At 49.4% G+C, this 11,932-nt stretch overlaps 1 protein-coding gene and 1 non-coding gene across 2 annotated transcripts; one reads left to right on the top strand and one right to left on the bottom strand.

Moving 5' to 3' along the window:
* The first annotated feature begins 470 nt into the window (after positions 1–470).
* Positions 471–11,426, top strand: LOC137758927 (uncharacterized). Its single transcript, XM_068534881.1, has 12 exons — positions 471–554; positions 1,137–1,211; positions 1,479–1,561; positions 2,095–2,181; positions 5,616–5,749; positions 7,508–7,716; positions 7,789–7,872; positions 8,976–9,027; positions 9,100–9,170; positions 9,607–9,771; positions 10,944–11,102; positions 11,181–11,426. Exons 1-12 carry the CDS (start codon positions 471–473, stop codon positions 11,424–11,426), a joined length of 1,449 nt encoding a protein of 482 aa, XP_068390982.1.
* On the bottom strand, positions 3,958–4,030 carry TRNAA-UGC (transfer RNA alanine (anticodon UGC)). Its single transcript has one exon. It is a non-coding gene; the product is annotated as a tRNA-Ala (tRNA).
* Positions 11,427–11,932: the final 506 nt, after the last annotated feature.

Below are 11,932 nucleotides of genomic sequence, written 5' to 3'. Positions count from 1 at the left end.
GAGGGCAGGACTCAGGAGTCCTGGGAGTTCAATTTCCCCCATGAGAGTTGATATGAAGCCCACCTGTCTCAGGCCCCGAGGAGACCTGTTGCCCCACGCTCCTCCTGGAGGGGCCCAAGAGCATCCGCCTGTATCAGCGTGGGATCCTGGAGAGTCAGGTAGAGATGGGATGGCCTGGGATGGGGTGTGGGTAAGTGCAGGGAGGATGGGAGTGACACTGCTGACTCCAGTCCTGCTCACAGGAACAATGCATCACCTTTGACAGAGTCCTGGGTTCTGATGCTCCTCAGGTAGGGGGGTCTGGTAGGGCGATGGGAGGAGGGTCGGAGCACTCAGGACCCTTGTTCCTGGAGTGCTGAGTGCTTCCCAAGCTCTCTGGTCAGGGCAGGCTGGGCAGGCACCTGAGTTCGAGATGTGCCTGTGTCTCCCTGCAGGAGGCAGACCAGGAGTTACTAGCAAGAGTCCAGTGCATGCTGGGCTCGGTGGGCCGAGGGTACAGTGTGGCCCTGCTGCTTCGGGGTCGAGAAACAGAGGCACCCCGGCTTGTGCCTCAGGTGAGTCCCAGAGGATGCACCAGTCATAGTTGTTATGAGACTCAAGTGTTGGCTCCTCCAGGAGACCTTCGAGAACTTTCCCCTCCCCACCCTAGCTGGAATAGGTGCCCCTCCTTGGGGTTCCTATAGCACCCTGTGGTCCATACAGGATGTTTTGCCAGCGTCAATCACGAAGCTATTGAGAGGTCAGGGAAGGTGGGAGGCTGGGGTCCATGAGGTGAGGGTCAAGGAGGGGTGGTGTGCAAAGGTCAGATACTCAGGGAAGTCTACTTTTCACTGTTCTTAGTAATACTAATAATGATAATAAACATTTTGTTTTTAGGCTTCATCAAAATGCCCCCAAACTAAAATAGTTGCCTCAAAACCTTGTCATGAGCCCCTACCCTAGCAAACAGGAGGTCCCACTGAAAATGTCTGCTCACTTGTCTGGCTCGCTGTGAACCACAAGGCCGGGGGCTATTTTTGTCCTGGCCACCAAGTCCATAGCACCTAGCACAGGGCCAGGCATAGACTTAGCCCTCAGGAAATGTTGAAAAACAGGTTAATCCTTTCTCAATCCTCACTCACCCTTCTCCACTTTAGCTGCTGCAGATGCTGTTTGAAGCTCTGCCCCTCAGGGGCTCTGATGCCGTGCTTAGTACTCTTAGCTTGGTGCAGGTGAGGCCCTGGGGAGAGGGGAGACCTGGGGAGCCAAGGCCATGGTGATGCTGCAAAAGAGCCCAAGGCTCAGGGGCTGCCTGAAGAGTTTGGGTCTCTGCTGCTCACCACTGTTGGCTTGCCTTGCTGGGGTCTCCTTTTTCCTGCCTGAGATGGCTGAATTTTGGTGCCCTGCTTGGCTCACAGGGCCCCAGCGGGAGGACCACATGAGCCAAAGGCTGGGGAAAGGTTTGGTTTGTAACAGATGTTGTGCTTGTGTGATCCCAGCTCAGCACCAGTGGGAGGACTCGGGACCTGCTTGCTCCAGGGACAGAGAACCTGTCGGTGCTGGATGTGGCCCCTCTGGGCTTGTGAGTGTCCAGAGCCCAACGGGGTCTGAGGGTGCTTGTCTTAAGGCAGAGCTGACACCCCAAACCAAGCCGTTGGAGGCTTCTCCCCACTGCCACCCCAGGGAAGGGAAGTTATGAACTTGGGGTCATGCTTACAGGTTTTGGGTTTGCCCCCAGGACTCCCTCTCACCGTCTTCCCTTCATCCCATATCTCCATAACCTCTCACTCTTCTCACCATCCCATCCACTTACACCTCTTCAACTCAGTCATTACCATCCCGGGTGATCTGAGCATCTCACTGAGCAGAACTTCAGTTTCTCCATCTATAAAATGGGAGCAATCCCAACTACCCTGTTTCCCTCACTGGGCAGATGATAGGAGAAAAAATAAGATCATGAAGATGAGAGACTTTTAGGGGATATACTGAGCGTGGAGTCTTGGGGATGATTCTTATAGGCTCTTGGGCCCTCCATGGGCTCCCCATGCAGAGATTCTGGGGGGCTGGACAGAACCTTTGTGCTTAGGAGCTGAGATCAGCCTTCCCTTCCTCCAGGGTGGTAGAAAATGCCAGTGAAGTGGAGGTGTCTGACTCAAGAGCTGCCTCAGAGCTGTACTTGCAGGCTGCAGGTGGTGAAGGCAGGTGAGGACAGGCGGGCACCTTCACCCACCCCCACCCCCTAGCCATTTGGCCTGATCCTTTGATCTCCTCCACAGTGCCTGCTCTCTGCTCACTGTCACCATGTCCTGCCACGGCCTGACCCTCCTGAGGGGCCTGGGACCCAGGGCATGTGGCGAGGAGCCTTGCGGATCCTGCAGCTCCCAGGAGCCCTGTAAGTCTGATGGAGCCTTTTAACAGCTTTGGGGAAGGCTTGGGTAGGTGGCTGAAATATGGATGTAGAGGCCCAGGGCAGCATCAGAGTCTCCTCCTTTCCTCATCTCTGACATGCTGAAGGATTTGCTCCCTTTAGTATTTCTTGTAAGACAGGTCTACTAGCAATGAACTCCCTCAATTTTTGTTTATCTGGGCATATCTTACTTTCTCTTACATTTCTGCAGTATAGTCTTGCCAGATACAGAAGTCTTAGTTGACAGGTTTTTTTTTTTCTTTCAACACTTTAACTGTGTTATCTCACTGTCTTCTGGCCTCCATAGTTTCTGATGAAAAATTGGTTTTTAATCTTACTGAAGATCCCTTGTGCATAACAAACTGCTTCTCTCTTGTTTTCAAGATTCTTTCTTTGACTTTGGATTTTGACAGTTTGATTATAATCTGTCCTGGTGTAGATCTCTTTGAGTATACCTTCCTTGGAATTTGTTGAGCTTCTTGGATGTGTAGATTCATGTCTTTCATAAGTTTGGGGGAATTTTTGAGCGTTATTTCTTCAAATATTCTTTCTGTCCTTTTCTCTTTCTCTTCTCCCTCTGGGACTCCCATTATGCATATGTTTGTACACTTGATGGCAGACCACAGGTCTCTTAGGCTCATTTTCCTTCATTCTTTTTTCTTTCTGCTCCTCAGACTGGATAATTTTATTTGACCTATCTTCAGGTTTGTTGAGATTCTTGTGCCTGCTCAAATCTACCCTCTAGGGAATTTTTAATTTCAGTTATTGTACTTTTCAGCTCCCATATTTCTACTTGGTTCCTTTTTTTAAAAAATTTATTTATTTAATTTATTTATTTTTGGCTGCCTTTGGTCTTCATTGCTGTGCACGGGCTTCCTCTAGTTGCGGCGAGTGGGGGTTACTCTTCATTGTGGTGCACGGGCTTCTCATTGAAATGGCTTCTCTTATTGCGGAGCATGGGCTCTAGGCACACGGGCTTCAGTAGTTGTGGCACGTGGGCTCAGTAGTTGTGGCTCGCGGGCTCTAGAGTGCAGGCTCAGTAGTTGTGGCGCATGGGCTTAGTTGCTCCACGGCATGTGGGATCTTCCTAGACCAGGGCTTGAACCCATGCCCCCTGCATTGGCAGGTGGATTCTTAACCACTGTGCCACCAGGGAAGCCCTTGGTTCCTTTTTATAATTTCTATTGTTCTACCGATAGTCACTGAGACATCATTTTCTTTCTTTTTTTTTTCTTTATCTTTATTCCCCTTCTCCCACCACAAAATTTTAAGGAAAATTCCCAAGATAGAAGTGAAGCTAGAAGTTGGGTGGGAAAGAGGGAACTGGGAATTGACAGAGGAGCCAGCCTTGGTGAGACATCATATTCTTGATTTAGTTTTCTGAAAATATCTAAGACAGTTGATTTAAAGTCTTTGTCTACTGAATCCAGTGTCTGCTTCCTCAGGGACAGTTTTTATTAATTTCTTTTTCTTTTTTCCTGTGAGTGAGCCATACTTTCTTTTTTTAAAATTAAAAAAAATTTATTTATTTGGCTGTGCTGGGTCTTAGTTGAGATCTAAGTGGGATCTAGTTCCCTGACCAGGGATCGAACCCGGGCCCCCTGCATTGCAAGTGCAGAGTCTTAGCCACTGGACCACCAGGGAAGTCCTGAGCCATACTTTCTTATTTGCATGCCTAATAATTTTTTGTTGGAAACTGGCCAATTTGAGTATTTTTTGTAAAGACTATATTCTTTACTGTGTTGGTCTCTTAAGTCTCCATTCTTTTTCCTTAGTGCTCTGACATTTTGGATATGATAATCTGGTAACTCTGAAAGCTGGATTCTCCCTCCTCTCCAGGGTTTGCCTTGTTGCTTGTTGTGGGCATCAGCCATCCATTTGCTTACTTTTCCAAACAATTTTTGCAAAGACTGTATTCCTTGCAGTCACTGAAGTCTTCATTCTATTATCTCAGTGATTAGCCAATGACCTGACATAGAATTCCCTAACCTCTGAGAATGCCCCCCCCAAAAAAAAAGAAAGGAAAAGGAGAAAAAGGAGAAGGAGGAGAGGTAGGGGAAAGGGAATGAGGAGAGAGAAAGGAGAAGAAGGAGGAGGCAAGGAGGAGGAAAAGGGAAAAAAAGGGAGAAAAGAAGAAAAAAATTCTCCAGGTTTCTACAGACTGGCTCTGTGTTGGGTCACTCCTTAAATGCTTAGCAAGATCATTTACAGCTTTGCCTCAGCCTCACCTGATGCTTGCACTGAGCCCTAATTCAGCCAGAGGTGAAAGCCTATGGTCTTCTCATGTCTCTTCTGACCACACACACTGCCCTGGACATATGTGTGGCTTTCTAGGTACCCTAGTACACATGGGAACTTTTCAAAACCCTTATTCCTCCAAAATTTCACTCCCCACCTTTTCTCCCAGTCTTTCCATGTGTCTATTGTTTGCCCCAACTGTTATTTTTGCTTGTTCTTTCATCTCTCAATGCTTTGGGGGACTGTCCTCCGGCATAGCTCCTCTGCTCCAAGAGAATTCCAAGATAAGTGAAACAAAGGGAGGCAGCTTTTGTCAGTCCTTTGTGGGAAACCCCAGACAATCAAAACAGACACAGTTCCCTGGGAACAAGATTTACTCTGCTCCTTTCAGAACCAGGTACCCCCACCAGAAATGTGGGCTGTGCTGGGGAGAAGGTTGGGGCTAGGGTAAGTTAAAAACACCACAAAGATCTCTTACCATATTTAAGCTGCCTTCCTCCTGGTTAAACATTCACTTGATTGCTGTCAACCTTTGACTATCTCCCAGAGTTCCAGTAAGGTTGATTCTGACCATTTTTTTTTGCCAGATGTTTCTGGGGAGGGACAGACTCCCAGAGTTCCCTACTTTGCCATTTTTGTTGATGTCACCTAGCTTTGCCATTTTTGTTGATGTCACCTTGCTTTGCCATTTTACAACTGGGTTGTATTTTTATTATTGAGGTGTAGGAGCTCTTTATATATTCTGGATACAAGTCCCTTGTCAGATATACAATTAAATTGTTTTTACTATGAGAATGTATTATTTGTGTAATTTAAAAAGTAATCAAATATAAAATAAAATAAAGATCTATACAAGGTTGCAAATCTGTCTGGTTGTACACAAAAGTGACTGGAAATAGTCAGTCTTTCCATCAGAGTGTGATTTGGGCAAGTTTCTTTCTGCATCTACCGGTGGACATCTCTTTTCTTCCTCCCTCCCTCCCTCTGGCAGAGACTGTCCCTTGCTGCAGGTGTTGGCTGGTAAAGTTGTTGGTGAGGAGGTGGAGGGCTCTCTGCCCTGGATTGTCTCATGTCTCCTGGAAGGAAACAACTACAGTGGCCTTCTTCTTCGCCTGGACCCTCAAGGTGGCCTGGGGGAGGACGTGGGTTTCTTTGGGAAGCTCTAGGATCTGGCCTTAGGCCTGCTCCCCCTTCACCCAACCAGCGGCAGCCCCAACCCTAGCGAGCTCAGAGAGAGCCTGAGCCTCGGGGAGGGCCACGATTCAGAAAGGTCCCAGAATTGCCAGGCTTCCACCGTCTGGAAAGGTAAGGCCAACAGTAAAAGCAACCCCTCACCCTTTCAGAGGCCTTCAACAGTTTACCAAGCATTTTTACACTGACTAAAACCTTTGATTCTTACCACAATGCCATGAGGCAGATCCAGTCTACGGGCGAGGGAAGAGAGGCAGGTTTAATTTATAGACAAGGAAAGGGAGGATCAGAGAAGGGAAGGTACTTTCCTATTTTCACACACTCATTAAAGATCAGGCCTCTGTGAAATGATATGATGTCAGAGATTTGGGGGAGGTCAAGGGGAGGGTATAGATCAAACAAGAATGACCATGAGTTGCTATTTGTTGAAGCTGATAAGGTGATAAGTAGATGAATTTCCTAGACTTTGTATATGTTTGAAGTTTTCCACCAATAAAAGAGTAAAAAAAAAAGTCTGTGGGGCTTCCCTGGTGGCGCAGTGGTTAAGAATCCGCCTGCCAATGCAGGAGTCACGGGTTCAAGCCCTGGTCTGGGAAGATCCCACATGCCGCGGAGCAAGGAAGCCCGTGAGCCACAACTACTGAGCCTGCGCTCTAGAGCCCGTGAGCCACAACTACTGAAGCCTGCGCGCCTAGAGCCTGTGCTCCGCAACAAGAGAAGCCACCGCAATGAGAAGCCCGCGCACCACAACGAAGAGTAGCCCTGGCTCCCCCAACTAGAGAAAGACCACGCGCAGCAACGAAGACCCAACGTAGCCACAAAAAAAAAAAAAAAAAAGAAAAGGAAAAGTCTGGCCCTCTGTCTTCAAAATCAACAAACACACATTCATTTGGCCAACATACTCCCAGACCACACCCTACGTCAGGCTCTGTGGAATGAGGAAGATAAGTTGGGGCAGTTCACACTCTCAAGGACAAAGCAGAAAGGGAAGGAAGTGTGTTTATGTATAGGCCAGTTTGGGATCGTGATTAAGGGCACAGGCTTTAGTGTCAGACAGAACTGGGCTTGAGTTTCAGCTCTGCCACTCACCAGGAAGTTGCTTGACCTCTCTGAGGTTCAGTTGCCTCATCTGGAAAATGTGGAGGGAGACAGGGTAAATTAGGGTTGCTGCCTCACTGGAGTATTGTGTAGCTAAAGAGACAATCCATGAGAAGCCTTAGCACAGTACCGTCGAACACATGGAAAATGCCAGCTATTTTTTTTTAAATTAATTAATTTTTGGTTGAGTTGGGTCTTTGTTGCTGCACGTGGGCTTTCTCTAGTTGCAGCGAGTAGGGGCTACTCTTCGTTGCGGTGCACAGGCTTCTCACTGCAGTGGCTTCTCTTGTTGCGAAGCACGGGCTCTAGGCGTGCGGGCTTCAGTAGTTGTGGCTCACGGGCTCTAGAGCGCAGGCTCAGTAGTTGTGGCGCACGGGCTTACTTGCTCCGCGGCATGTGGGATCTTCCCAGACCAGGGCTTGAACCCGGGTCCCTTGCATTGGCAGGCGGATTCCCAACCACTGTGCCACCAGGGAAGCCCAGGTGTTAGCTATTTTTATGAATAGTACTGTTAATAGAAGTTAAAAGTTTTACAGGCAGTGTGCTCTGGAGTTCAGAGGAAGGAGGCATTCACTCTGTGTCTCCCCTTACTAGGCAGCTCCCTGAGCTTGCTCCAGGCTGCTCTGTTGGGGGCCGCAGGAAGGAGGATGAAGGTGAGACAGGTGAGGCCCACCCTCTGGGATGCAGTAGAAGAGGCCCGGGCCCGGCGGGCTGGACTGAAGAGCCTGCGTTCAGGCCTCCTTGGGGACGCCCTGACAGATAGTGGGCTCAGCCAGCTAGGCAGGGCACTGCGGGAGTTACAGGTGAGCAAGGTGAGGCCTGGGGGTGCCTGGGCCAGCAATGGCCAGAGCCCACTCAGAATCCCCTCTCCATAGGTGGTAAAAGCCTGGAGCCAGCGCTCAGGAAGCTGGATGCTCAAAGCAGTCAAAACTGAGGCTATGGGGCTCCCAGAACCACAGGTACGTCTTCCCATCCAAACTCTTGGGAGGCCTATTGATGTCTGCCTCCTTTTTCTCTGTTTATAGAGCACTGTGAGGGGGCCCGAGGGGGCCCTTCCTTCATTCATTAATGTATTGATTCCCAAACATTTATTGCCCACTATGTGCCTTTTTATAATCCTCTGGAAAGAAACAATTAACACCATGATCAGTGCTCTGAAGAGCTTATCCAAAGGGCTCTATGTGAGCATCTAAGTTAGTCTTGGCAAGAGAGGGAAGGAAGACTTCATGGAGGAAGTTGAAACCTGAAGGAGGTCGCTAGCAAAGATGAATGAAGAACATTCCAGGCAGAGAAAATAACAGGAGAAGTGTCAGAGGTAAGCGAGTCCTTGATCTCTTTGGGGGACTGCAAGCAGCTCAGTTTGCTGGAGGATAGAGTTTGAGGAAGAAAGTCCAGAGAGAAGGATTGGAGAGTGAAGTAGGTCATGCAGGTCTTTGTAAATCTATTGAGATGTTTGGAGTTTGTATGGAAGGTCAAGGGGAACCCACAATTTATTTTAAACAGGGAAGACAACATTGCTCCCAGCATTGCTTCAGCAAACTGAAGCTCCGAGAAGTGATGTGAGTATACCAGGGTCACTAGGATAATCAAAGGCAGCAGAGGTGCAAAGACATCCAAGTCCTTAGACTCAGTACGGCACTCTTTCATCCCCTTAGGATGCATGTCCTCCCTTATGCAGAAGGGGGCGCTGTCTTCCATGATTTGTCACAGAGTGGCTGGAAGGTGGCCCCTGTCCAGCTTCTCCTGGTGCTTTCATTTTCTTAATTACTTATAACTTGTTTTTACAGCCCTGGGCCTTGGGAATTAGGCCTGTAAACTCCAAGTTATTGAACAGAGCTGGCCACTGTTTAGTGCTTTGGGTGCCTTATCTCATTTCATGCTCTCTACAACTTTTATCAGCTCCATTTTATGGATGAGAAAATGGAGACTCAGAAGACTAGCCACCTGCCTGAGGTCATACAGCTAAGAAAAGGAAGGGCTGGGACCCTGATCTGATTTCAAAACCAACACTGTCCTGGGAGGAAAGGTAACAGATTTCTCACTCGTAATGTATTCTCAGCAGGTGACAGATTCAACAGCAAGCCCCAGCCCAGGCCTCCAGGAAGAGCCTCAAGGTGAGGCTGGTGCTTGGGGTGGAGCTGGAGGTCTTCTCCACCTTTGGTGTGCTTAACTGCATTTTCCTCCAGTGGCAGGAAGAACAGCATCTATAGGACCTGATCTCCACCAAATGCACCCTCTCAGGGAGCCTGAGGAACAGGTAACACCTCATGTACCCCAGAACAACTGGAAGCTGTTGGGGAGTAGAGTCGCAGAGTCCTGATAATGTGTGTCCTGCTTACCTTGCCCTAACATCAGGGAGAAATATGGAGCTTCTGGCAAATAAAGGGCCTGAAGGGTTACTGGATCCCTCAGGGAGGGGCATGGGAAGGGGCTGTTTTCCTACTGGGTTGGTTTAGGGGCATGGGGTCCCTAGGGCCTCCATGGCACCTACTGGCAGAATCAATACCTCTCCTCTTCCCTCACGGCCTCTGAGTCTCTGTCCAGGCCACAGGCTCTTTCAGGCCAGCTAGTCTCCTGGATGTAATTCTAGGAGCTGCCCTGGTAATGGGGGTCTGTTGGAAAAGTTGGGCCCTGTGTCCCAAGGCTGTGTACACACATGGGCTTCTGGCTGAGCCTAGAATGATGCCACCTAGGCCCAGCAGGCCCCGGATGTGGCCCTGCAGTTCTTCCTGGCTCAGGCCCAGAGGCAGAGACTGCGAGAACAGCACCAAATTTGGATCCAAGAGGAACTGAAGCATTTGGAACAAGAGGAAGAGGTGGTGGCAGGGGACCAGGTCAAAGACCTGGTGGCTGAAGAGGTGAGGAAGGTCAGGTAGGTCTTAGATGCAGCACGGGGGATCTTTGTTGAGGCATGTGGGATCTTTCGTTGTGGCACTTGGGCTTCTCTCTAGTTGTGGCGTGCGAGTTTTTCTCTTCTCTATTTGTGGCGTGTGGGCTCCAGGGAGCGTGGGCTCTGTAGTTTGCGGCACGCAGGCTCTCTAGTTGAGGTGCACGAGCTCAGTAGTTGCGGCACGTGGGCTTAACTGTGCCGCAGCATGTGGGATCTTAGTTCCCTGACCAGGGATCAAACCTGTGTCCCCTGCATTGCAAGGCAGATTCTTTACCGCTGGACCACCAGGGAAGTCCCTTGAGGCTCCTTCTAACCTGGCCAGGCACTGTGCTGGGATCTAGCGTCAATCACAGCAGACTGGACCACAGCCTCTCTCATGGCCCTCACAGCTTTGTGGGGGATAGACGATGCAATTCTCAGTGCTAAGTGCTGTAAATGAGGGAGATAGTGACTCGTGGGAACAAACAGGTGTACCTGGCCCAGGCTGGAGTGGAGCAGAGAAGATGGCATCTAAGCTGAGACTTAAAGGACAAACAAATTAGCCAGAGAAATTCACTAGACTCAGATCCACAGGGCAGTTTGTGCTCATCACATGGAGGCACTAAGTAAACACAGCTTGTTTAAACAAGAAACAAAACTTGTGTGCACAGAGGTCGGATCAGGGGAAGGTGGGAGACATGCTCTTAGGAGAGACTCCTGTATGAGCAATGTGCACAGAGGTCGGATCAGGGGAAGGTGGGAGACATGCTCTTAGGAGAGACTCCTGTATGAGCAAAAGTCCAAAGGGAAGCAATGGCAAAGTAGGTTCTGGGTATTGCGAACTGTCCATCTGGCTGGAGCCTGGCAGGTGCATGGTCAGAGGCAAGGCTAAAGAGACCAGCGTGTGCCACGCCTCTGGATTTGGACTTTACCCCAAGGATGACAGTGAACTATTGAAATGCATGTGTCAGTTCTGTCCCTCACTAGCCATGTGAATTTGGTCAGGTTAGGTCACTTCTCTGATCCACTGTTTCCAAATCTGTAAAACGGCAATTACCTCAAAGGTTATCATTAGATAAAACGAAATAACAATATAAAGTAAGTAGAACAGAGCCTGGCACACAGGTTGCACTCAACAAAGGGTATGTATTATCACTGAAGGTTTCCGAGGAGAGGCAGAGATGGCACCGGGAGTGGACAGGGCTGAGACTCCAGCTGGAGGCCCTTCAGGTAGAACGGGACACGGCGGAGCAGGACCTGACAGCCCTCTATGACCTGCACGTGCAGGCTGCCCGGGCTTGGACATGCCACACGCTGCAGGTCAGTGGGGACAGAGGGCAGGCCTTGAATTGGTTCCAAGGCTGGCTGACTGATGGGGATCTCTGAATCTGCGCACAGGTATTCCGAGCCTGGCGGGGGCTGTGGGAGGAACAGGCCACGGCTGCAGAGCATCGCTATCGCAGCCTGCTGGCTGGCATCCTGCAAGACACCATCAACCTGGCCACGCAGAACCAGGAGCTCCAAGCCCAGAGCCAGCGACTTCAGCAGACTAGGCTGGGCGCAGGCATGCTGGATCCCGGCCCTGAGGAGAAATGTGGGGATCAGGAATCCTTCAGGGACAGTTTCCTCTCTCCTCATTCGTAAAGGTCCTAGAAGGGAGAGGAGCTGGGACACAACAGCCAAGCTAACCTTCATTATGGATAATTAATAACACCACTAACTAGGTCTCATTGTGCCAGTCCCTGCTGAGCACACTAATATCCCTTATTTGATTTAGCCATTTCCTTTATAGTAGTAGGTATCATTTGATGCCCCCATTTCAGAGATAAGCCAACTAAAGCTAAGAGAGGTTAAGTAACTGTTCAAGGACAGTCAGCCAATAGGTGACAGAGCCAGAATTAAAACTCAAGCCTGGTTGGCTATAGTTCTACACTGCCAGCAATAATAGTTCACAAGTTGCAGTGTGCATCAGAATCACCTAGGAAGCTTACTGAAAAGAAAAAAAAAGGAATAAAGAAAAAAAAGATTCCCAAACCTCACTCCCTAAGATTCTGCTTCAGCAGGACTGGGATTTCTCTTTTTTTTTTCCCCACAAGCTTACCAGGTATTCTACCACGGGAGCAGGGCCTGACATTCCTCTGGTCATGAGA

This window comes from Eschrichtius robustus, chromosome 2 (assembly GCF_028021215.1).
Source record: "Eschrichtius robustus isolate mEscRob2 chromosome 2, mEscRob2.pri, whole genome shotgun sequence".
NCBI lineage: Eukaryota > Metazoa > Chordata > Mammalia > Artiodactyla > Eschrichtiidae > Eschrichtius > Eschrichtius robustus.
The sequence above is the reverse complement of the archived record's forward strand: the minus strand, read 5'-3'. Positions and strand labels throughout refer to the sequence as shown.